Here is a 25,446-nt window from a genome sequence, read left to right as displayed (position 1 = left end):
CCTGCGCACCTAGAGCCCATGCTCCATAACAAGAGAAGCCACTGCAATGAGAAGCCCGCGCACTGCATCAAAGAGTAGTCCCCACTCGCCACAACTAGAGAAAGCCCGCACACAGTAACAAAGACCCAACACAGCCAAAATTAAATTAAATTAAATTAAATTAAATGTTCAAAGTGTAACACTTTTGCTCAAGATTATTTCTCACTCATTTCATCAGAGCTTGAATAACTGCAAAAGCTTTTAGCAACTAGCCTCAGAAGTTTACTTTGACTTCACAAAGACAGCCAAAGGGGGAGGGGTGGGGGGGGTGGGGAATCGGTGTGTAATATATAAATGCTGTACTGAAATGAAATATATGTTTATAATACAGAATTCAATATTAAAGGAGCCAGTGGTGGGCCCTATCCAAAGGAATTTTTAATTGGAAGTGACAAAAAGCACTCATTTTGTCATGTAATTTTAACAGTTACACGGCATTGGCTGAGAGGACGTCACCTCTTATGATGACTTCATATTATATAACAAAAACACCATCTAAAATTCTCAAATAAATCTTTACATAAAGGTTAGCAAAACAAAAATAATAGTAGAATGAAAAAAATAAACAAATATGTTTTAATCAACAAGTTCCTTTTTTATATTAAAAAATCACAAGTGCTAACATTCAAACTAAAATGGGATATTTAAAGTATTATATAATAATACCTTTTTCATAAATTTAAAGAAATTGGAATGAAAGAAAGTATAAGACTCACAGCTAAAACAACTTAAGACATTCAGCATATAAAATTTTCTTCATCTTACCTGAGAGTAAAAGTATAAATTCTGGGAAATTGGTTATAACACATATGCTACTATGTGTTATAATGTCCTACAAAAAGGCCAATTTGGAAATATTAGGTTTTAATCCTGGGCCCTTATATTTTAACCATACAATTACTTTGGGTCTCTGTAATATATAGGAGACTCTTGATCTTCACGGCAGGATAATATTTGGACCTTTGTGAATCCCTTAATTCACAAGTAACATTACCCATAAAATAAAAAGGTAACCCCCTTCAAGACACTTGAACCAAAAGATACAAGGTTGGTATTACTGTCATGTGCAAAAAAACTACATTCTACTATTAAGATAACCAGAATATACTTCTACAGCTGAATGCACAATATTTCAGACTCTGAAGAAATATCTTATTTGGCAGAAACTTGGATTTAAGACTTTGCTCCATTATCTATAATTCCCGCATAAAACTTAACACAGTTCAAAAAGAGTTCCATGTAAGAATGAAAGCTTTTCAATTGTACTTTTTCTTGCACCTAATGCCCTGGAATTTGAAAAACAGTAAAAGAAGCTTGACTTAATAATCATAAAGCCTAGCATACTGCCAAGGGCCCCAAAAATCTCATAAAATATCATGAGGTAAAGGAGAAAACTCTGAAATCAAAAAAGTAAATGAATGGAAAAGAAACATAAGAAAAGTTAAAGGAATTAGAGGTATTTAACATAAGAAACAGCTTTGGAATGACTTGATTCTTACAGCAAAATAATTTGGATTTACATCCAGAACTATAAATAAGCATTTATTTAACACTCATAAGACTGTACTAAGCATTGCAGGACACACAGAATTGGTATTACAATATGACTCCTGTTCTTAAGAAACTTACAACCTCGTTTAGTCAAAGCTGCAAAGACATTTAATTTGTATGGTGAACATATGGGCAGGAAACATGCAACTTCTACCAGAAAGCCAAATGCCCATACCAACTGTTGAAACAAGGTGACCACTGAATAGATCTTTACCACAACTGAAGACTGGTTTAAGAACTTTAAGAAATGGTTTTTGTTGTAAAATATAAGGTGAGGTCAATTTACCACCTTTCCTTAAGATCAAAGTAGACTACATCGTAGAAGATACAGAACCAGAGCAAACTTTCAAAACCAATGAAATCACTGTATAATGGAAAGAAAACTCTATGGACATAAATATCCAAGAAGCAAGTGCACATCAGGACTTAAGGTGACTGAAGATAAGGTGACTCTCACTCTGGGGTAGTGCACAGAGGCAGCAAAATATTAGTAGACGCAACCATCTATTCTCAGTGAGTTCCACAACTGCTAACCAATTTAATAGCTTTTTATAGGAGGTAAAACTTTAAAAATTATGCCACTGAAAATACAAAGTACAACAAACCCAAACAAATTCTCTCTACTTAATCATTAACTTGTGCCTTGAAAGCACCAATTAATGTGTAACGCTTTTAAAGTCAAAGAATAATGACACTTTTCAAAATTTTTAGTTTATAGAAATCTATATAGCATTAGCTCTGAAGTACTGCCTTCTGCTGCTTAAACCTAGGAGGACTCAATTCATCTATATCTAGGAGGAATAAGCATCGCAAGATTATAAACCTAGGGATTTATAAACTGACAAATTACAAGTCTGTTCAGAAAACAGACTGTGCTCAGGGAAAAACTTATGATTTTTCCCTGACATCTGTAATAGCTTAAAGTTGCTTCTAATTTAATGGTTGGGTTTGAAATGTCAAAGTTACCCTCCCCAAAATATATACAGACAACCAACCACATATACTCATAAAAATTTTCTACCTTTTCAATGTTCTGTGGATCAGAAATAGGGCAACCCCCCATAAATTTTCACTGAGAGTCATTCTTAGTTTCTGGCACCTAAGGATTTCCCTTTCTTTCTTTCCAGCTCTGTTATTATTTCTTTCTTGTGGTATTTTATCCATGTTTTCTACCTGGTTATAGAGGGCAAAGGGTCTATATTTGTTCAGTCAACTACAATGCCGGAATAGAAAGTCTTTACAAAGAATTTCAAAAATTGGCCTTAAAACCTAATATTATTAATACAAAATGTTGAATTGATATTGTTTTCTTGTACTCATCCTTTCTAGTCACAAATTCCATTTTCTCTTTTAGGAATATCACAACCTTCTTACGCTTCTGTCCGTCACGCTCCTGTGGAGCAACAGGAACTTTTGTCATAGGATAACTTTTTACAATATGACTAACTCTACTGTACTGGTGTATAGAGTGTAGGAGGCTCCTGTAAAGTGCTTCCAGAAACTGGAAAGAGAATAAAATCAATACAGTGGATGAGTATGGTACCTCATTAGCACAGTATAATAGAACGAGCACAAAAATGAAGCTTAAAACACTTGTTTTTTAATCACAATTTCCCACTGTGCAGCTGACCTCAAGTAAGCTATTTAACCTCTCTCATACTCAATCTCCTAATTATTTCTAAGAACATATCACTACCCACTTAGGGTTATTTTAAGTTAACTCAGTAGGCACTCAATAAGTAATAGCTATTATTATCTTAAATAATGTTTCTAAATGTTTTCTGATAAAAAAAAATCAGAGAAATCTACTAGTTCAATCATTAGCTCTAGGAAACTAGACTAGATACAGAGAAAGCTATGATCCAATTCAATCCAGTTTATTATCTTGTCTGTGGCAAGATAATGGTGCTTCTGGAAGCACCAAAATGAGAACTGAATATTATTTAGTTATTTGGTTTCAGTTATTAAATAGTTTATGTATAACATATTTAATCCTAGAACATTTAAATTCCATTTCTGTGTTGGCAGAATTACCCTCTGGATAATGGATAATTCAGTAGGAAGCAAAGGTTACCCTTGCAGGCTCTGCCAGTCAGATGTACCCTTGTTCTCTTCCCCTCTCCCCCACTGGACTTGGACTCAGGAGTCAACAGTGCAAAGAAATGAGGCCTTTAAGAAGTCCATTCTGGTTGGAGGGGCAGCAGCAGTAATCTTCTGAAGTCAACGGAAAAATTCTCTAATTCTACTACAACCTGGATAAAAATCTCTCTCAAGACCACTGAATTCCCTTTGCTCTGAATTTATGCTCTCCAAACAATATATAAATTACAAATTTTGTTTTCTACATATCTTAATATCAGGAAGGGCATTAACAAGTATTCTACATCCTGAAAAAGAAATAATCTAATCATAAGTGAACACACTGGGGTTCTAATTTTTTTTTTTAGTATCTTATGAGTGTCGCACATGTATCAGCCACCTACAATCTGATCCTCTCTGGGAAAACTGGCAAGCCAAGTGCCAGAACACCCAAAATAAGAGCCAGATTCAAAACCCATGGGTATAAGCGTTCATACACTAAGGTATAAATAATTGTGACACTTCCTATGACTAATCATTCACTTCACACACATACACTGCTAACATAAACCAATGCATAGCCTACAGTACACTACAGAAGACAGTAGGTATCTTATGCTTTCAATGGCACAGTGCACAAGTGCCTATTTGCCCCCTCACATAAAACAAAGATGCTATAACTTCAAGGTCCAGAGAGAGAGAAAGAGAGAAATGAAGACAGTATCTAAGAAGAGAGGAAGTTGGTTTTCTAAGTTCAGAAGATTCACTTTTTCCCCCCTGAAGATTCTGTAAAGCCAATCTCTACATGACAAGTTTCTACTGTATTAGACATTATTCTATTTAAAACATAAAACACTCAATGTTTAGAACACTGGTAAATTTAATTTTAACCAGAAATTCCTTCTACCTGAATTACACAATTTCTCAACTAAGCCTCCACCAACATGCTGTCCAGTCACACTAAAGAATGGGAATGAGAACGCAGATAATTATTTTTCCTATTAAAAAGCAAATGTAAAGTGTACATCGTCACACCTTCATTAAAATTAGTTACTAATTACCATTCTTGAGGTTTTGTTTCAGGTACGAAGTACGTTTAAGTTAAAAACAAAAATGGAATGGTTATGTTGTAAAGAAAAAGAATTTCTCCAAAGAAAACTTTTCTTGCTGATATTTCAATATACTGATATACCATATAATTGTTCTAAAAACAAGTATACTAATGCCCAATAGATATGAAGTAAAAGTGCAATACTGGAACAGATTCATGATATACCTAATCCAATTTTTTACCTAGTCTCAATTTTTAATTATTTTCAGAGCCACATTTAAATATTTTGTATTTGTACTCACTGTCCTTCCAAGTTATATCAAAATTCAATAGACAAACCCAAAACACCAGCTTCGGCAGGGTCAATGTTGCTTAAAATCAATTAAGAACTCATTTTACAATTCTGTCTACATCTGTAACAGTAACAATACAAATATTCTTTAGAATTCTTATCAACATTATTACCAAAAATATTTCAGAATGTGAAAGTTACCACACAAATGACTGATCTTTCTTCATCACTTCTTCCCTAATATACCTCAGAAAACTAATTTTAAAAATACTATATTCACAAGGACCTTCCATAATGTTCACCTTCCATAATAACCCAACCAAAATTATATTTCCAGTCTTAAACAAAGAGTTACTTTGAACAAGCTGATGTCGTGCAGATTAGATGGTGGGTAACTGCAAACCTTTTTGGATCCTGATTCAAACTACCTACAGAATGATATTTTTTAGACAGAGAAATGTGAATGTGAATAACCAGATATTAAAAAATTTCTGTTATTTGGGGGAGTATGATAATAGTATTATATGATTGGTTATATCAGGTCCTTATTTTTTAAAGGGATACATATATAAATATTTAGAAGTGACATGACAATGTCAGAATTTGATACATAACAGAAAAAGAAAAGCAATTATGGTAAAATGTTAATAACTTTTAAAACAAGGGGGGAGTCATTCTATTATCCTATTTTTTATGTATGTCTATTATTTCACATTATATTTGTTATTTATGTTTAAAATTTTTCAGAGAAAGAGAAATAAAAGGAATAAAACAAAGAAAAAACCAGTTACCTTTTCCCAGTCAACTCAACTTGTCCTTTCTTATTGAAGAAGAACCTGGAATCATTATATCCCCATCCATTCCATTTCATAACTTCTTGCCTAATAATCAGAAAAATATACATAAATGAGATCTATACTAAACATCTCAAAACTGAACACTGCATCATTGACTATTAACTTTCACAATCATTTAACAAAAGACCTTATTCCACTAATATTATGTTGCTTTAAATAAAATGAATATATATTAAAATGTCTATACATTAATATTTCTAAATATAGAATCACTCTGATGAGCAGCACCTGCTTCACAAAGGGCTACAACCACTAAATTTAACGCATTCAAAGGAAAAAGGAAGGAGAAGGAGAAAAATATTCTTAGAGTATAAATATGCTTCATTTTGCACATTATTGAGTTTATATTATACAACGGCCTAAAATATTTTGCAACTAAAATAAAATTTACTTAACAGGAAACAAGTTTTTTCATATATTAGAAAAATTGCAATTATTAATCTTCTGCTAGAATGAAAAAGACCAATTTACAAAGTAGGTTCACTAGCACTGACACTACCAGTAGCAGGCACTTTCAATAAAGTAGCTTAAAAATCTGAACACTGGGTTTACAAACATTCTAAATCCTTCAACTTCTATGTAAATGCCAACATCTACCTTAATCTACATATTAACATTAACATAACAGTTAATGACCATACCAGTTTTCAATGTTCCAAAACAATGTTATCTTTAATTTCCAAAATGCCAGTATTTCATAGTTTTAAAAATCGTTTTCGGGGCTTCCCTGGTGGCGCAGTGGTTGAGAATCTGCCTGCCGATGCAGGGGACACGGGTTCGAGCCCTGGTCTGGGAAGATCCCACATGCCGCGGAGCAACTAGGCCTGTGAGCCACAACTACTGAGCCTGCACGTCTGGAGCCTGTGCTCCGCAACAAGAGAGTCCACGATAGTGAGAGGCCCGTGCACTGCGATGAAGAGTGGCCCCCGCTTGCCACAACTGGAGAAAGCCCTCGCACAGAAACGAACACCCAACACAGCCAAAAAAAAAAAAATTGTTTTCATCAAAATCAATCACTCACTCATTCAATTTTACACATTACAAAAGAATTAGATTGGTTTGGACCCATGCAGAACACAAAAAGCAACCACACTGAACTACTGTGTCAGCATTTAATACATATTTTAGCATGGTGCCCTAGTACACTTGGGCCACTGAAATAAACTGATGGTGAATCTTCTTACTGCAAATTCAATGATGTAGTTTATGATGAAAATACTTGAAAATACATCGTAAGAAAGAACTCTGTAACTATGTGTGGTGATGAATGTTAACTAGACTTATTACAGTGATAAATTCACAATATACACAAATATCGAATCACTAAGCTGTACACCTAAAACTAGTATAATGTTACACGTCAATTTTACCTCAATTTTTTAATGAAATTTCAAAATAAACAAAGACGTACTATTAAAAAGTGTTCTAGGGATTCCCTGGTGGCACAGTGGTTAAAAATCCGCCTGCCAATGCAGAGGACACAGGTTGGAGCCCTGGTCCGGGAAGATCCCACATGCCGCAGAGCAACTAAGTCTGTGCGCCAAAACTACTGAGCCTGTGCTCTAGAGCCTGCGAGCCACAACTACTGAGCCCACGTGCCACAACTACTGAAGCCCGCATGCCTAGAGCCAGAGCTCGGCAACAAGAGAAGCCACCGCAGTGAGAAGCCCGTGCACCACAATGAAGAGTAGCCCCTGCTCACCTCAACCAGAGAAAGCCCACATGCAGCAACGAAGACCCAACACAGCCAAAAAAACAACTGAATAAATAAAAAATAAAAAGTGTTCTAATTCTCCATAATTCTCAAGGAAGAAAACAGGAAGAAAATGACTACTGACAAGCAAGCAAATTTTTTATTACAACCATAATTCTTCTTCCGGTTCAAGGGCTTTTCAAACAAGTAGAACACTAACACGATACAAATGAACCAAATACAGTCATTAATTATGTAATGAAATCCCCATCTATACATAAAATTAAGAAAAAAGAAACTAGGAATGCTCTCTTTAAAATGAGACTTTACTAACAATAAAAACTAAATTTCCTATACAAACACATACTGTTCAAAAACATCACGATCCAACTATCTATCTATTTATTTATTTATTGCCACACTGGGTCTTTGTTGCTGCATGCGGGCTCTCTCTAGTTGCGGTGAGCGGGGGCTACTTTTCGTTGCGGTGCGTGGGCTTCTCATTGCAGTGGCTTCTCTTGTTGTGGAGCACGTGCTCTAGGGCGTGCAGGCTTCAGTACTTGTGACGCACGGGCTGAGTAGATGTGGCACACGGGCTTAGTTGCTCTGCCACATGTAGGATCTTCCCGGACCAGGGATTGAACTTGTATCCCCTGCATTGGCAGGCAGATTGTTCACAACTGAGCCACCAGGGAAGCCCTCAAAAACATCTTAAAGAGTAACAAATCCAGAGATTAGATTTGTAGATGAGTCTGTTATAAACTATCATTTAATATTTTCTTATTTCACAATTCTACCTCACTGTAGAGGGAGGTTTCAAAAGAGAGCTTCTGGAAAAACTCTCTACAGAAAAATCTCATGACTAATGACATGTCACTAATCCACTTGTTTTATTTTTTTTCCCACATCTTTATTGGAGTATAATTGCATTACAATGCTGTGTTACTTGCTGCTGCATAACAAAGTGAATCAGCTATATGTATACATATATCCCCATATCTCCTCCCTCTTGTGTCTCCTTCCCACCCTCCCTACTCCCTATCCCACCCCTTTAGGTGGACACAAAGCACCAAGCTGATCTCCCTTTGCTATGCAGCTGCTTCCCACTAGCTATCTATTTTACATTTGGTAGTGTATATATGTCAATGCTACTCTCTCACTTCATCCCAGCTTACCCTTCCCCCTCTCCATGTCCTAAAGTCCACTCTCTACGTCTGTGTCTTTATTCCTGTCCTGCCCCTAGGTTCATCAGAACCTTTTTTTTTTTTTAGATTCCATATATATGTGTTAGCATATGGTATGCTTTTCTCTTTCTGACTTACTTCACTCTGTATGACAAACTCTAGGTCCATCCACCTCACTACAAATAACTCAATTTCGCTTCTTTACATAGCTGAGTAATATTCCATTGTATATATGTGCCACATCTTCTTTATCCATTCATCTGTAGATGGACACTTAGGTTGCTTCCATGTCCTGGCTACTGTAAATGGAGCTGCAATGAACATTGTGGCACATGACTCTTTGAATTATGGTTTTCTCAAGGTATATGCCCAGTAGTGAGATTGCTGGGTCGTATGGTAGCTCTATTTTTAGTTTTTTAAGGAACCTCCATACAGCTCTCCATAGTGGTTGTATCAATTTACATTCCCACCAACAGCGCAAGAGGGTTCCCTTTTCTCCACACCCTCTCCAGCATTTACTGTTTGTAGATTTTTTGATGATGGCCATTATGACTGGTGTGAGGTGATACCTCATTGTACTCTTGATTTCCATTTCTCTAATTATTAGTGATGTTGAGCATCCTTTCATGTGTTTATTGGCAATCTGTATATCTTCTTTGGAAAAATGTCTATTTAGGTCTTCTGCCCATTTTTGGATTGAGTTGTTTGCTTTTTTGATATTGAGCTGCATGAGCTGCTTGTGTATTTTGGAGATTAATCCTTTGTCAGTTGCTTCATTTGCAAATATTTTCTCCCATTCTGAGGGTTTTCTTTTGGTCTTGTTTATGGTCTCCTTTGCTGTGCAAAAGCTTTTAAGCTTCATTAAGTCCCATTTGTTTATTTTTGTTTTTATTTCCATTTCTCGAGGAGGTGGGTCAAAAAGGATCTTGCTGTGATTTATGTCATAGAGCGTTCTGCCTATGTTTTCCTCTAAGAGTTTTATAGTCTCTGGCCTTACATTTAGGTCTTTAATCCATTTTGAGTTTATTTTTGTGTGTGGTGTTAGGCAGTGTTCTAATTTCATTCTTTTACATGCAGCTGTCCAGTTTCCCCAGCACCACTTATTGAAGAGGCTGTCTTTTCTCCATTGTATACTGGAGACGCAGTGGTTAAGAATCCGCCTGCCAATGCAGGGGATATGGGTTCGAGCCCTGGTCCGGGAAGATCCCACATGCCGTGGAGCAACTAAGCCCTGCGCCACAACTACTGAGCCTGTGCTCTAGAGCCTGCAAGCCACAACTACTAAGCCCGCACACCTCGAGCCCATGCTCCACAACAAAGAGAAGCCAACACAATGAGAAGCCCGTGCACCACAACAAAGAGTAGCCCCCACTTGCCACAACTAGAAAAAGCCCACGCACAGCAACAAAGACCCAACACAGCCATAAATAAATCAATTAATTAAAAAAACAAAAAAAAGTATACACTGTGCCCATTGTATACTCTTGCCTCCTTTATCAAAAATAAGGTGACTGTATGTGCGTGGGTTTATCTCTGGGCTTTCTCTCCTGTTCCATTGATCTATATTTCTGTTTTTGTGCCAGTACCATACTGCCTTGATTACTGTAGCTTTGCAGTATAGTCTGAAGTCAGGGAGCCTGATTCCTCCAGCTTTGTGTTTCTTTCTCAGGGTCTTTTGTGTTTTCATACAAACTGTGAAAGGTTTTGTTCTAGTTCTGTGAAAAATGCCATTGGTAGTTTGATAGGGATTGCACTGAATCTGTAGATTGTTTTGGGTAGTATAGTCATTTTCACAATGTTGATTCTTCCAATACACGAACATGGTATATCTCTCCATCTGTTGGTATCGTCATTAATTTCTTTCATCCATGTTTTATAGTTTTCTGCATACAGGTCTTTTGTCTCCCTAGGTAGGTTTATTCCTAGGTATTTTATTCTTTTTGTTGCAGTGGTAAATGGGAGTGTTTCCTTAATTTCTCTTTCAGATTTTTCATCATTAGTGCATAGGAATGCAAGAGATTTCTGTGCATTAATTTTGTATCCTGCTACTTTACCAAGTTCACGATTAGCTCTAGTAGTTTTCTGGTAGCATCTTTGGGATTCTCTATGTATAGTATCATGTCATCTGCAAACAGTGACAACTTTACTTCTTCTTTTCCAATTTGGATTCCTTTTATATCTTTTTCTCCTCTGATTGCTGTGGCTAAAACTTCCAAAACTATAATAGTTTTTGAATAATAGTGGTGAGAGTGGGCAACTTTGTCTTGTTCCTGATCTTAGTGGAAATGATTTCAGTTTTTCACCACTGAGAAGGACGTTGGCTGTTGGTTTGTCATATATGGCCTTTATTATGTTGAGGTAAGTTCCCTCTCTGCCTACTTTCTGGAGGGTCTTTATCATAAATGGGTGTTGAATTTTGTCAAAAGCTTTTTCTGCATCTATTGAGATGATCATATGGTTTTTCTCCTTTAATTTGTTAATATGGTGTATCACATTGACTGATTTGCATATACTGAACAATCCCTGCATTCCTGGGATAAACCCCACTTGATCATGATGTATGATCCTTTTAATATGCTGTTGGATTCTGTTTGCTAGTATTTTGTTGAGGATTTTTGCATCTATGTTCATCAGTGATACTGGCCTGTAGTTTTCTTTTTTTTGTGACATCTTTGTCTGGTTTTGGCATCAGGTTGATGGTGACCTCATAGAATGAGTTTCGGAATGTTCCGCCCTCTGCTATATTTCAGAAGAGCTTAAGAAGGATAGGTGTTAGCTCTTGTTTAAATGTTTGATAGAATTCACCTGTGAAGCCATCTGGTCCTGGGGCTTTATTTTTTGGAAGATTTTTAATCACAGTATCAATTTCAGTGCTTCTGATTGGTCTGTTTATCTTTTCTATTTTTTCCTGGTTCAGTCTCAGAAGGTTGTGCTTTTCTAAAGATCTGTCCATTTCTTCCACATTCTCCATTTTATTGGCACATGGTTGCTTGTAGTAATCTCTCATGATCCTTTGTATTTCTGCAGTATCTGTTGTTACTTCTCCTTTTTCATTTCTAATTCTATTGATTTGAGTCTTTTCCCTTTTTTTCTTTATGAGTCTGGCTAATGGTTTATCAATTTTGTTTATCTTCTCAAAGAACCAGACTTTAGTTTTATTGATCTTTGCTATCATTGCCTTCATTTCTATTTCATTTGTTTCTGCTCTGATCTTTATGATTTCTTTACTTCTGCTAACTTTGGGGTTTTTTTGTTCTTCTTTCTCTAATTGCTTTAGGTGTAAGGTTAGGTTGTTTATTTTAGATGTTTCTTGTTTCTTGAGGTAGGATTGTACTGCTGTAAACTTCCCTCTTAGAACTGCTTTTGCTGCATCCCATAGGTTTTGGGTCGTCGTGTTTTCATTGTCATTTGTTACTAGGTATTTTTTTGTTTCTTCAGTGATCTTTTGATTATTTAGTAGTGTACTGTTTAGCCTCCATGTGTTTGTATTTTTTACAGATTTTTTTCCTGTAATTGGTATCTAGTCTCATAGCATTGTGGTCAGAAAAGATACTTGATACGATTTCAATTTTCTTAAATTTACCAAGGCTTGATTTGTGACCCACATATGATCTATCCTGGAGAATGTTCCATGAGCTCTCAAGAAGGAAGTGTATTCTGTTGTTTTTGGATGCAATGTCCTGTAAGTATCAATTAAGTCCATCTTGTTTAATGTGTCATTTAAAGCTTGTGTTTCCTTATTTTCATTTTGGATGATCAGTCCATTGGTGAAAGTGGGGTGTTAAAATCCCCCACTATGATTGTGTTACTGTCAATTTCCCCTTTTATGGCTGTTAGTATTTGCCTTATGTATTGAGGTGCTCCTGTGTTGGGTGCATAAATATTTACAATTGTTATATCTTCTTCTTGGATTGATCCCTTGATCATTATGTAGTGTCCTTCTTTGTCTCTTGTAATAATCTTTATTTTAAAGTCTATTTTGTCTGATATGAGAATTGCTACTCCAGCTTTCTTTTGATTTCCATTTGCATGGAATATCTTTTTCCGTCCCCTCACTTTCAGTCTGTATGTGTCCCTAGGTCTGAAGTGGGTCTCTTGTAGACAGCATATATACGGGTCTTGTTTTTGTATCCATTCAGCCAGTCTATGTCTTTTGGTTGGAGCATTTAATCCATTTACATTTAAGGTAATTATCCATATGTATGTTCCTATTACCATTTTCTTAATTGTTTTGAGTTTGTTATTGAAGGTCTTTTCCTTCTCTTGTGCTTCCTGCCTAGAGAAGTTCCTTTAGCATTTGTTGTAAAGCTGGTTTGGTGCTGCTGAATTCTCTTAGCTTTTGCTTGTCTGTAAAGGTTTTAATTTCTCCATCAAATCTGAATGAGATCCTTGCTGGGTAGAGTAATCTTGGTTGTAGGTTTTTCCCTTTCATCACTTTAAATATGTCCTGCCACTCCCTTCTGGCTTGCAGAGTTTCTGCTGAAAGATCAGCTGTTAACCTTGGGGATTCCCTTGTATGTTATTTGCTGCTTTTCCCTTGCTGCTTTTAATATTTTTCCATTGTGTTTAATTTTTGATAGTTTGATTAATATGTGTCTTGGCGTGTTTCTCCTTGAATTTATCCTGTATGGGACTCTGCACTTCCTGGACTTGATGGACTATTTCCTTTCCCATATTAGGAAAGTTTTCAACTATAATCTTTTCAAATATTTTCTCAGTCCCTTTTTTTTCCTCTTCTTCTTCTGGGACCTCTATAATTCGAATGTTGGTGCATTTAATGTTGTCCCAGAGGTCTCTGAGACTGTCCTCAATTCTTTTCATTCTTTTTTCTTTATGCTGCCCTGTGGTAGTTATTTCCACTACTTTATCTTCCAGGTCACTTCTCCGTTCTTCTGCCTCAGTTATTCTGCTATTGATCCCTTCTAGAGAATTTTTAATTTCATTTATTGTGTTGTTCATCATTGTTTGTTTGCTCTTTAGTTCTTTGAGGTCCTTGTTAAACGTTTTTTGTATTTTCTCCATTCTATTTCCAAGATCTTGGATCATCTTTACTATCATTTCTCTGAATTCTTTTTCATGTAGACTGCCTATTTCCTCTTCATTTGTTTGGTCTGGTGGGCTTGCTCCTTCATCTGCTGTGTATTTCTCTGTCTTCTCATTTTGCTTAACTTACTGTGTTTGGGGTCTCCTTTTCGCAGGCTGCAGGTTCGTAGTTCCCGTTGTTTTTGGTGTCTGTCCCCAGTGGGTAAGGTTGGTCCAGTGGGTTGTGTAGGCTTCCTGGTGGAGGGGACTGGTGCCTGTGTTCTGGTGGATGAGGCTGGATCTTGTCCTTCTAGTGGCCAGCACCACATCCGGTGGTGTGTTTTGGGGTGTCTCTAAACTTATTATGGTTTTAGGCAGCCTTTCTGCTAATGGGTAGGGTTGTGTTCCTGTCTTGCTAGTTGTTTGGCATAGGGTGTCCAGCACTGTAGCTTGCTGGTCGTTGAGTGGAGCTGGGTCTTAGTGTTGAGATGGAGATCTCTGGGAGAGTTTTCACTGTTTGATATTACAGGGGGCTGGGAGGTCTCTGGTGGACCACTGTCCTGAACTTGGCTCTCCCACCGTAGAGGCTCAGGCCTGACACCCGGCCGGAGCACCAAGACCCTGTGAGCCACACGGCATGAAAGAGCATATTGATTTGGAGGCTGGTAGCCAGTTAACTTGTCACCTGATCTTCATATGCAAAAGGCCTTTATTCCACTGGTCTCTGAGATCTCCTCATGCTCTTTAATCTTCTTTGCTCAACTCCTAAACTTTCCCCCCCTCCCTCTGGCCTGTATAGTATTCTTACCTCAATGCCCCCTTGCTGCAAATGCAAAACAGGCTTCCCAGGGGTAGACTATTTGGGTCTTTGCCAGCCAAGAGATGGCTTTTTATCATGCAGAATGTTTCTCTGTTGTTGTTATTATTGCTGTCCTCTTTTTCTTTTAGCAGTTTATTACAAGTTATGATAAAGGATACAGGTGAACATCCAATGGAAGAGATGCATAAGGCAAGGCATGGGGGGAGGGGCACGGAGCATCCGTGCTCTCTCCAGGCCCAAAACTCTGACCAAATCTCCACGTGTTCACTGACCTGGGAGTTCTCCAAACCCCGTCCTTTTGGGTTTTTATAGAGGCCTGCACTTGTTTTCTTAAGTTTACACTTTGTAAGAACAGATTAGGTTATTGTCCACTTTGCTTTTTTCATGATTATATTCTCTTAACTTTTCTGAATATAATTTACTTAATATTTTATTTTTATTATGTTTCCATAATAATTTACATGAGAATATGTACATTCTAGTTAACATCTTTACTTAATATTTTATAATATGTGCATACATTTTTGTATATGCAATGAATTTTATTAGTGAATTTAAATATTTGTCATGAAGTCTGTACTCTATAAAAGAATAGTTTCATATTATACAAAATAAATGCAAAAATACCAATATAGTCATTTTGCCTTGGTATTACAATCACTAAGCACGGGAAATTATTTCAGTACAGATGTTGAATTTGGCAGGTTTACATAGCTTAACAATGAGAATCATTTTCCTTAAAATTATGCTTAGAATTTTAAAAAATTATTCCCAGATGGCCTCAAAGTAAACGTGATTACATGTGCTCACTCTTAACACTTCATGAGAAAAATGAATCAAGGAAATAAGCAGGAAATATCTGCTGCTGTACACTGAAAAATGAAGAGATTTACATACTCAAGACTCTGGAACTTAAATTTTCAGTTATCTTAAAGAACCTCCAAGTTTTTAACTGTAGGCTAAGGTACCTTTTTCTTTCTTGTCATCTCAATCAGAAAATTCTGCCTATGATATAGGCCTTACCATACTTATACCAACTTTTGGAAGCTTCCCGGAAGTTGAAATACAGGCATTTGTAATGCATTTGTGCCTTAAAAAAACAATGTTATGTTGCTTAAGTAGTATGTAATTAAAATCTAGATTACCCCCAAACCAATTTTCTGTTATTTTCAAAGTACCCCACACATTAAATAAAACATAGGCAAATTTCCTAGGCTTCTGGTTTTAAACTTTTATATACACGTATCCCTTCAAATTACTAATATTTTCTATGACAGTTAAACTTAACTATGTGATTACTTTATAAACTTTAAAATAACTTCTTATATAGAAGAATGTAATGAGTACACTGAAGGACATTTTATAGCATTAACATTTTAAAAATAGGAGTAAAACTTTACACGGTCATAGAATTCTAAAACTAAAAAGGTCCTTAGAAACCATCCAGTTCAACTGCTCATTTTTCAGATGAAGAAATGTGTGCCCAGAGAACTCATGTACTCATGATTACACAGTTAAGTTAGTTGTGAGCGTCAGAAAGTGAACTCCCAATCTTGTCATTCTTTCTCTTCAGAGAGGTAATATTCGAAACCCACTAAGTCATGCTCTCAGGTAACTAAAATGATTTAAAGGAACCTCTTCTTCATCGCATTAGTATTTTTCTAAGCACTATTACATGTTATTATTATAATCATTATTCTGCACTTGACCTAAAGGAAAACATTTAAGAATCAAGGAATCTGGTTGTATTAGGATACCCAATGACTTGTACTCCCTTTATCTATAGGATAATGAATTCTGCCATTCAGCATAATGATTCCAAAGCACTCCCGAAATGAAGAATGATCAAAGAATCACCAACTTTCCATAAGATTCGAATAAAAGAATTCAATTCTCAACTAACCATAGAACTCAACTAACCAGACTGATCTCTCACACTTTCCACTTCTTAGAGCTAACTACAAATTTAATGTCTTCAAGATATAAGACTCCCCTCCCCCCCCGCCAAGAAACAAGAAAAGCTGGATTGATTTTACTACACACACACACACACAAGTCCATGTTTTACACATTTACACATCTGACCACAGTATCAAATAGTGAAAAAGCACATTGTATTAGCTGGCATAACAAAAGAAAAAGGAGACATTAAAATAGCACCACACGTACACAAGGTGGCAGTATTCTCCCATGCTATACATACTCACTATTCTGCATTTCCCAGTGCTGATTTTTGCACAATTTTTAACTGAAATTTTAGATTTAACATTATCTTTATCAAAACCATAGCGTTCCTTTCTTTATTCTTAAAATGGGAAATTTTCATTTTTATGTCTCTGTACAAACATAGATTAAGTCAGATTACTAAAACATAGATTAAGTCAGATTACTATTCCTCTACTAGTGATTTAAAGGAACCTCTTCTTCATCACATCAATATTTTTCTAAGCACTATTACAGGTTGCAAGCATCCCAATATAAATGCATAGTTCCTATCATTACTATTTCTAATCATGATAGTTTTCACTGGAAAATAAAGAAAAGGAAAATATGCTTTGAGCTACTTTTATTTGAGGTTAGCAATTAAAAAAGTTCAGCTAGCTGATAACTAAAAAAAATATATTTTTCCAATATAATTCCAAAAATCAAAATTCTAATACAAGATACTTCACTGCTCAGTTCAGATAAAAAACCAAATTGTTATCTACATTTTCTAATTTAAACAATGAGAAAGAGATCATATGATCTCAGAGCTTTTGAAAAATAAAAACTGAAGTATGAAACTTAAGCCCCAATGCTGGATTTCTACTAACAAAGCTCAGTATCAGTTAAATTCAAATTAATTCCATATGTATTATAATCTGTAGAAGTTAAAAAAAATTTTTTTTGATCTTTCAAAGAGTTTTTGGTGCTAATTAAAATCCTCATTATCTGGTAATGTGTTTAATTACTTTAAGACCCAAATAATCCAAAGGAAATCACAAAAGTGAAGTAAAAAATAAAAGTGATGAGAAAGACACCAAGATCTGATAAATAAAATAAATATTTCCCTGAGAAGATATGCTACCAAAAAATACCTATAAATGAAACAATCTTCCTACTAGCTTCTTTTATTTTAAAAAATTGAGGGGCTTCCCTGGTGGCGCAGTGGTTGAGAATCTGCCTGCCAATGCAGGGTACATGGGTTCAAGCCCTGGTCTGGGAAGATCCCACATGCCGTGGAGCAACTAGGCCCGTGAGCCACAACTACTGAGCCTGCGCATCTGGAGCCTGTGCCCCGCAATAAGAGAGGCCGCGACAGTGAAAGGCCCACACAGTGCGATGAAGAGTGGCCCCCACTTGCCACAACTAGAGAAAGCCCTCCCATAGAAACGAAGATCCAACACAGCCAAATAAATAAATAAATAAATAAATAAATAAATAAATAAATAAATTGAAGCTGAGTTCCCATTAGCAATATAAAGGCCTAATGAGGAGAGAAATCTGCAGAATACTGTTTAATTCTAAATTTAATTTAAAATGTATATGCTTTAAAATACATTTAAAACCATGGTCACATCTAGTCTACAGGTCCTACAAAATTATTTCTAAAAACTAAATAGCAAAACTCCCATACAACTATTTACAATGCTTATTGTCTCAATCTAACAGTGCAACTAATCCCCTTTCAAATAGTTAGTTAATCCAAGTAGCTTAGTTATAAGTGTAATAATTTATGCATACTATAAAAGAAAGCCCCTTTACAAAAAAAAGAATATAAAAACTCAAACAGAAGACATGGATAGATAATCACCACTTAATTTACACTGCTACAACAAATCTTGCAGTTCTAAGACTGTTAAAAAATTTGACTTAGAAAAAAGATAAATGCCATCAGGCTCTGAAAGCTTGACACTATCAAACATCTGAATCAGAATATTTCCTCTTGCCCTGATATAAAACTCACTAACTCTTCTAACTATACTTTATTTCCTACAGAGAAAAACTGGCCAACTGAAATGTCCAGGGGGCTTGACAATTTTATTTTTTCATTATGAGTTTGTCTATTGGCACTCTAACTTTGGTCACTAGTGAAGGTAGCTAACACAAGTCAAACTACTTAACTACGATTGATTCCGGGACCCTAACAAGATCAGGTTTCTGGACAGGTCAACAAGATAACATCCGTGCCCAACAGGACAACAGTGTGCTTCTCCTTGCAAAACCTGGACATTATCATGCAACCCTGTGAACTTCAACAGGAATTTCAATCTTCCCTCAATATCCCCTAAATTAAAACTCTAGTTGCCATAATAAAAATTTGGCCCTTCCATGTAATAAGTCAATCAATTTTCTAATTTTATCCAATGTGATAGTGTAAAATGGATAAAATATAAGACTTTAGACACAGAAAGTTGTCAGCAAGAACATGGAAAAGAGGAACAGAAAAGCATTACTGGTAAACCACTCCACAGAGCAATGGTATGCTAACTTTTCATAAGTAATGGCATTTCTATGGCCCAACTATACAGCTCCTGGGTATACATTTGGGAGGAATTCACACACAGTTCCATAAGGAAACATGTGTGATATATTCTCTGGAGAATTATTTGTAAGAGTAGCTGGAGGCATCACTAAAGGATTGAATGAGTGGTAAGTAAATTCCCTGACATACTATGCAGCAATCAGAAGCAGAGAGGGAGATAGATATATATACAGAAACATGAAGAGACTTCTTTAAATAGTAGTGAACACAAAAGGAGAAACAACATGATCTATATGCCATAATACAATTTAAGCAAATAAAAATACACACACTAAATAATACTGCATATTTTATAAAACACATACACATATATTTAAGAACATTCATGGGTGCCCATGGTGGGGGGGGGGGAGATGGGATTAGAAATCAGAGATTGAGGAAATAAAAATAAAAGAGGCCTCACATCTGTTCATAGGCAAATGCCATGAACTAAAGGGCTGTGATTAACACAACTCTGAACTTGAAGCAAATACGCTGCTCAGACCTTAAGTCTCAGGGCAGTTTCTCTCTGTTCCAAGAGGACAATTGTTTCTTTCACATACATACAGAAATTCCACGATGGTTCGTTATAAAACCCATTGTTGGGTTACTTAGCAATCTCCACAAGTTGTTGGGTTTTTTTAAAATGATAGAAGTCCATTACAAATGAGTCAGCTTCAAACATACAGCAAATCAAACACATACTTAATTTCCTACAGTCAACTCTTTATAGTTTACAAGAATCTAGTACTGTGAAGAAACTTTTTAAAACCTGAATTCAAGGGTCAAAAGTTGCGTCCCCCAAGGTCCAATTCCTATTATACTCACAATGAATTAATGAATGGAAAAAAAAGAAATATACAGGTATGGGGGAAAACATCTTATAGACAGAGGCACAAAGAGTTGGAAAAGAAGGGAGGACTGGGGTAAATAAAGCAAGGCCAGCCTTACCCCTTGGCAGAATAATCTGGCACTCACTACTCACTGCAGGCTCCTCGGGGACGTTCCCTGACCCCCAAATTTGCCTTACACCCTACCAAATTCTACCAATTGGAAATTCATTATTGTTTGAATAATCTCTTTGAAAATGGAAATACAGACTATTGGTCATTCATACTTATAGTCATACATATTCCAAGTATTTTGTGCTACGGTAGGCATGTACGCACGCACACACTCACACAAACTTGGTATCTGCCATTCTGAAGACCTGGAAAGGCACAACCATTCTATTGTTCACCCTCATGTGTTGGTCTATGTAATAAGGAAAACAGCCCAAATCAGTATCAGGGAGTTGTCTTAGCAAAAGACAAAGAACAAGAATGTATACTTCCCTTGACCATGTGTGCTCCCTGAACTATACTTTAAATTTCATAATTTGTTTTCTCCACTGTCCACCTGTAAACTAATCAATGTGGCAATTTAGGTAATCAATTCCAGAATTTCTCTACAACCGTGAAAATGTTACTTAACTTTCATTGCTCCCTCCTACTTGCTAGTAATTGGCAGAGGAACTTTATCACAAGCTACTGACCAACCTGTAAGCGACCAAAGGCCATTTCTGATACAGTCTTCCATTTTTGTAAAAACTATAAAACTGAACAAGAGAATGTGAATGTCTCTAAAAATCTGTATGTCATTTTACAATGAAAACCAAGCCTCTGAGTTCCCTTTCTTAGGGAACGAGTTGTCCTCCAGGGGACAACTCAATACTCTTGACAAGACCCTAAAAAGGCTAAGACTGAAGTCCACGTCTGTTTGATATACATAGCATTCCAGCTGTAACAAATGTTTTTTTACTTAAAATAATAACAATAATAATAAGCAGCAGCCACTTCTACTTTAAATGACAGGTAGTTGGGATTATTACCTTTGCTCCTGGAAAACTCACAGAAAAAAATGAACCCCACAAAGTTTGGGGGGAGAGAAAAGGAAATATTAAAATCAGGACCCAATCACAACCACAGAGGTTCTCAAACTTCTTGGGAGTATAAATATCACCTTGGGTGCTCACTTTAATTTATTTTTTAAAATTTATTTTTGGTCATGTTGGGTCTTCATCGCTGCGGGCGAGCTTTCTCTAGTTGTGGCGAGCAGGGTCTACTCTTTGTTGAGGTGCGCAGGCTTCTCATCGCAGTAGCTTCTCTTGTTGCGGAGCATGGGCTTCAGTAGTTGTGGTATGCAGGCTCAATAGTTGTGGCTCATGGGCTCTAGAGCACAGGCTCAGTAGTTGTGGTGCAAGGGCTTAGCTGCTCCGTGGCATGTGGGATCTTCCCGGACCAGGGCTCAAACCTGTGTCCCCTGCATTGGCAGGCGGATCCTTAACCAATGTGCCACCAGGGAAGCCCTGGGTGCTCACTTTAAAAGCAGAGTCCTGATGTGGAGAAAAGGGAACCCTCATGCAGTGTTGGTGGAAAACAGTGTGGAAGTTCCTCAAAAAATTAAAAATAGAACTACCATATGCTCCAGCTATTCCACTCCTGGGTATTTATCCAAAGAAAATGAAAACACTAATTTGAAAAGAGAGATGCACCCCTATGTTTATTGCACCATTATTTACAATAGCCAAGATATGGAAGCAACCTACAAAGATGTGACTGACACATGTATAACGGAATATAACTCAGCCACAAAGAAGAATGAAATCTTGTCATTTGCGACAACATGTACGGACCTAGAGGGTATTATACTAAGTGAAATAAGTGAGACAGAGAAAGACAAATACTGTATGATTTCACTTACATGCGGGAATCTAAAAGACAAAACAAATGAACAAAGTCATAGCAACAGAGTCACAGGTACAGAGAACAAACAGGTGGTTGTCAGAGGGGAGGTGGATGGAGGGATGAGAGAAAAAGATGAGGGAGATTAAGAGGTACAAACTTCTAGTTACAAAATAAATGAGTCACAGGTATGAACCGTACAGTGTGGGGAATATAGTCAACAATAATGTAAATGATTTAAAATCAAGTTGCTCTCACCCAAACTCTATCAAAATCAGGAGGGACTGGAAATGAAGGAAGGGGAAAAAAATTAAAATTTTAAACTCACTGCACTATAGGAGAGGACTGACCTGAGTAGAGTTTTGTAACAGGACAGGGCAGCAAGAAGAAAAAGTGGGGGCACTCACCTTGTGGAAGACAGAGGAAAGGGATAACAGGAAATGAAGATTTGGTTACATGACAGAGGAGGTGGACAGATCTATAACCAAATTTTACAAAGGATTATCCTGGAAGGGGGGAACAAGAGCTACACGGAGACAATATTTTCTGATCCAAATTTTGGAAAGTTGACCTGTTATGGAAATTTCCTAGTTAATACATTTACAAAGCATAAAAATTAAGAGAACGACTTATCAAATAATTTGTCTTTCGGACAATAATATGTTTATTCACATTCCAATATATGTGGTCACCAAGGCCACATACCAAGTAGAGGCAGCAGTGGGCCGTGACTCCTAAGAGCAACTGAGAAGAGTTGCAAAATGAGAAATAACATAAGGGTGACCAACATGTGCACGATACTGACCAGCAGCCTACTATGTAGCATATGAAACTGCTGATGCTCTTTACTCTTCCGGTTCTTCCTTTCCTCTCTAATGCATAAGGTGATATTTATTAGAAATTTGTTCTTGCTATTAAAATGCCATGGTTTCCACTGACGACTTCTCACTTCTTGCCGTGCTTCCACCTTCAGAAACTATTTCAGCACAGGATTCTTATTACTCCTTTCTACACAGTTTACTGCAATAGTAACAGTGTTGCATAATGCTGTAAAGCTAAGCATTTTCCAATCATTATCTCATTTACTTCTCACATCAATCCAGTGATATATGTGTTATTATCTCTAATTAAATCATGAGAAAACAGGTTGAGAGTCAGTAACTTGTCCAGGCACACGATACAACTAGGATTTAAATCTTGGTCTTCTGGCTCCAACACTCCTTAACTATCAAGCTATGATTTCAATTTTGCAATATGCTTAAATGTTTTCAAAATAATATGTTGGGAGAAAAAGGAAACTGCTAAGACTATAATCCTTAAAGTGTATCACCTCATATAGAGGGATTTGTTCAAACGGTGAGTATGAGCCAACTGAGTAAGTGTGGAGTATACATTATTTACTGATAACAATAAGCAGTTTAAATTGGCGTATCTAAGCCAGTTGCCTCAGCTCTCTCTCCTTCTCATCACCTCAGAGGCCCAGGCAGGGTAAAGAACAGTTTCCTAGGCTTCCTATGGTCATTATTTGGTTTCCCATTAGCAACTCAGGCCAAAACATATAATTTCCTTTTATCTGAATTTCTAGAAAGCTGCTTTCTTAAATTATACGATAGAAATCAGCTCAAATACAACAGCAGTATTTCTCCTAGGATTCCAATCATGTCCAATTCTTTATTTTTAGTCAAAATTAAGTCTAAACAAGCAGTTGTCCTTTATCTCTGGCTCTGCCAACAAAGTAAATGAATCATGTATTCCAATGCTAAGCCCTTTTTAAAAATGTGCCTTAAAAAAATTCTTAAGGATTTAACTGTAAAAAGGTTATCATAGCATTCTTTAAAATTGGGCAAAACTGGGAATATATTCTACGATCATCCAAATCTTCTCATCAATGTTTTCACCCTCAGACATAAGAATTTTTCCATCGTGACATAGAATAATACTCTTCCAACTCTTCAAATCTATGTTTCTTTGAAATGAAGCTGCCCTTCCATTGCTGTACCAGTCACCATTTCCCTCTCATACATCTGTTATAGCACTTAGCACCTTGCAGTAATAAAATACACATCACTCTTCCTTAGTCGAACTGCAAGTCCCAGAAGGCAAAAACTATGTTCTAATCCTCCTCAGTGCTTAGCACATAGAAAACACTGTATCAATCACCAACAAACTTGGGTAGGTGAAGTTTCAAAGGGGTCAGGAGATGGCTAAAGAATATCCAACTGATTTAAATGAAGTAAGGCTCCAGGTCTAGATGTTACATTGCATGATACTTAACAGTATTTTTCTTTTAAGAGTTACTGTTCATAATATGAGAAATTACAGGGAAGAGGTAACAGACCCAGAGTGCCCTCCCCTCAATTCTCAAGAACAAAAAGAAAAGATCCCCAAAACAATAAACCCTGAAGCCTGGTGTCAAATAAGCAAAGGATTTTTAGAGAATGGCACAAGAAAAGGTGAGAAAGTTAGAAAATGTGATGTAAATAAGAGACCTTGACTAGAACAGAAGAGACAGGTAAATTAGAAGCTGAGATTTTAAAGGTACAGACTTTAAACAGTGGTTGGGGGTAGGAGGTTATGACTTCACTCCAGCTACACTAGTCTCATTGTTACTCTCCTAATATGACACATGTACGCCTCCCCTTAGGGGGTCTGCACACACTATTCTTCTGCCTGGAATACTCACTTTAACTAGATATGAATACAGCTAAATTCTGTCATCTTCATATATTTGTTCAAATGCCATTTCTCCAATAACATCCTGTTTAAAATCTGAACCTACCTCCTTACTCTGCTCCAGTTTTTCTTTTTTCCACAGCACTTACCACCTTCTAAGAGACTTAACAATTTAACTGAACATAATAAATAAGTAATTACCCATTTCACTCATTAGAACATAAGCTCCATGAGGGCAAAATCTTTGTCCATTTTGTTCACTGATACAGCCTAAGCACCTAGAACACAAATGACTGATAAATACCTGTTTAGTGCACAAAATGAATGTGAGAAAGATTGTGAAGAAAAAATGAATACGACTTGGTTATATCAGTATAGTATAAAGGAAAAAGCTCTAGACTTGAGAGAAAAGGTCTGGACTCAAATCTAAGCTCAACTCTTACTAGGTAACAAGTGACTATTACCTGGCAAGTGTCTATGAACTTCAGTTACTGATCTATAAAATGGGTGATTGTGAGGATCACACAAGACAAGACACACAAGACAAACAAGACACAGAAGACAAACATGTACAAAAGCAGCAGAGGGACCATAGAATTAATTATTAATTTGAATAATTCAAAAGAGAGTTCAATGTTAAAAGAATGAAAAGAGGGGCATGGCCAAGATGGCAGAGTAGGAAGACCCTGAGCTCACCTCCTCCCACAGGCACACCAAGATTATAACTATTTACAGAGCGACGATCTATGAGAATCACCTGAAGATGCAGAAAAGGTTTTCCACAACTAAACATATAAAGAAGGAACCACATGATTGGTAGAAGAGGCAGAGACATGGTACACTCAAAACCCACATCCTCAGATAGGCAACCCACAAACAGAACGATAACAGAATCCATGGAGAAGTTCTCCCCAAGGAGTGAGGGGTTTGAGGCCCACACCAGACTTCCTAGCCTGGG

The 25,446-nt window shown here is 36.6% G+C and overlaps 1 protein-coding gene across 1 annotated transcript in view; it reads right to left on the bottom strand.

Moving 5' to 3' along the window:
- The window catches only part of AGPS (alkylglycerone phosphate synthase), a 139,648-nt gene that overhangs the window by 97,859 nt on the left and 16,343 nt on the right, over positions 1–25,446 (bottom strand). Inside the window, exon 2 of the mRNA XM_036857223.1 lies at positions 5,804–5,893. Within this exon, the coding sequence (XP_036713118.1) occupies positions 5,804–5,893 (90 nt within the window). The remainder of the gene's footprint in view (positions 1–5,803; positions 5,894–25,446) is intronic.

The sequence above is a fragment of the Balaenoptera musculus genome, chromosome 7 (assembly GCF_009873245.2).
Source record: "Balaenoptera musculus isolate JJ_BM4_2016_0621 chromosome 7, mBalMus1.pri.v3, whole genome shotgun sequence".
NCBI lineage: Eukaryota > Metazoa > Chordata > Mammalia > Artiodactyla > Balaenopteridae > Balaenoptera > Balaenoptera musculus.
This window is presented reverse-complemented; position numbering and strand designations above follow the sequence as displayed.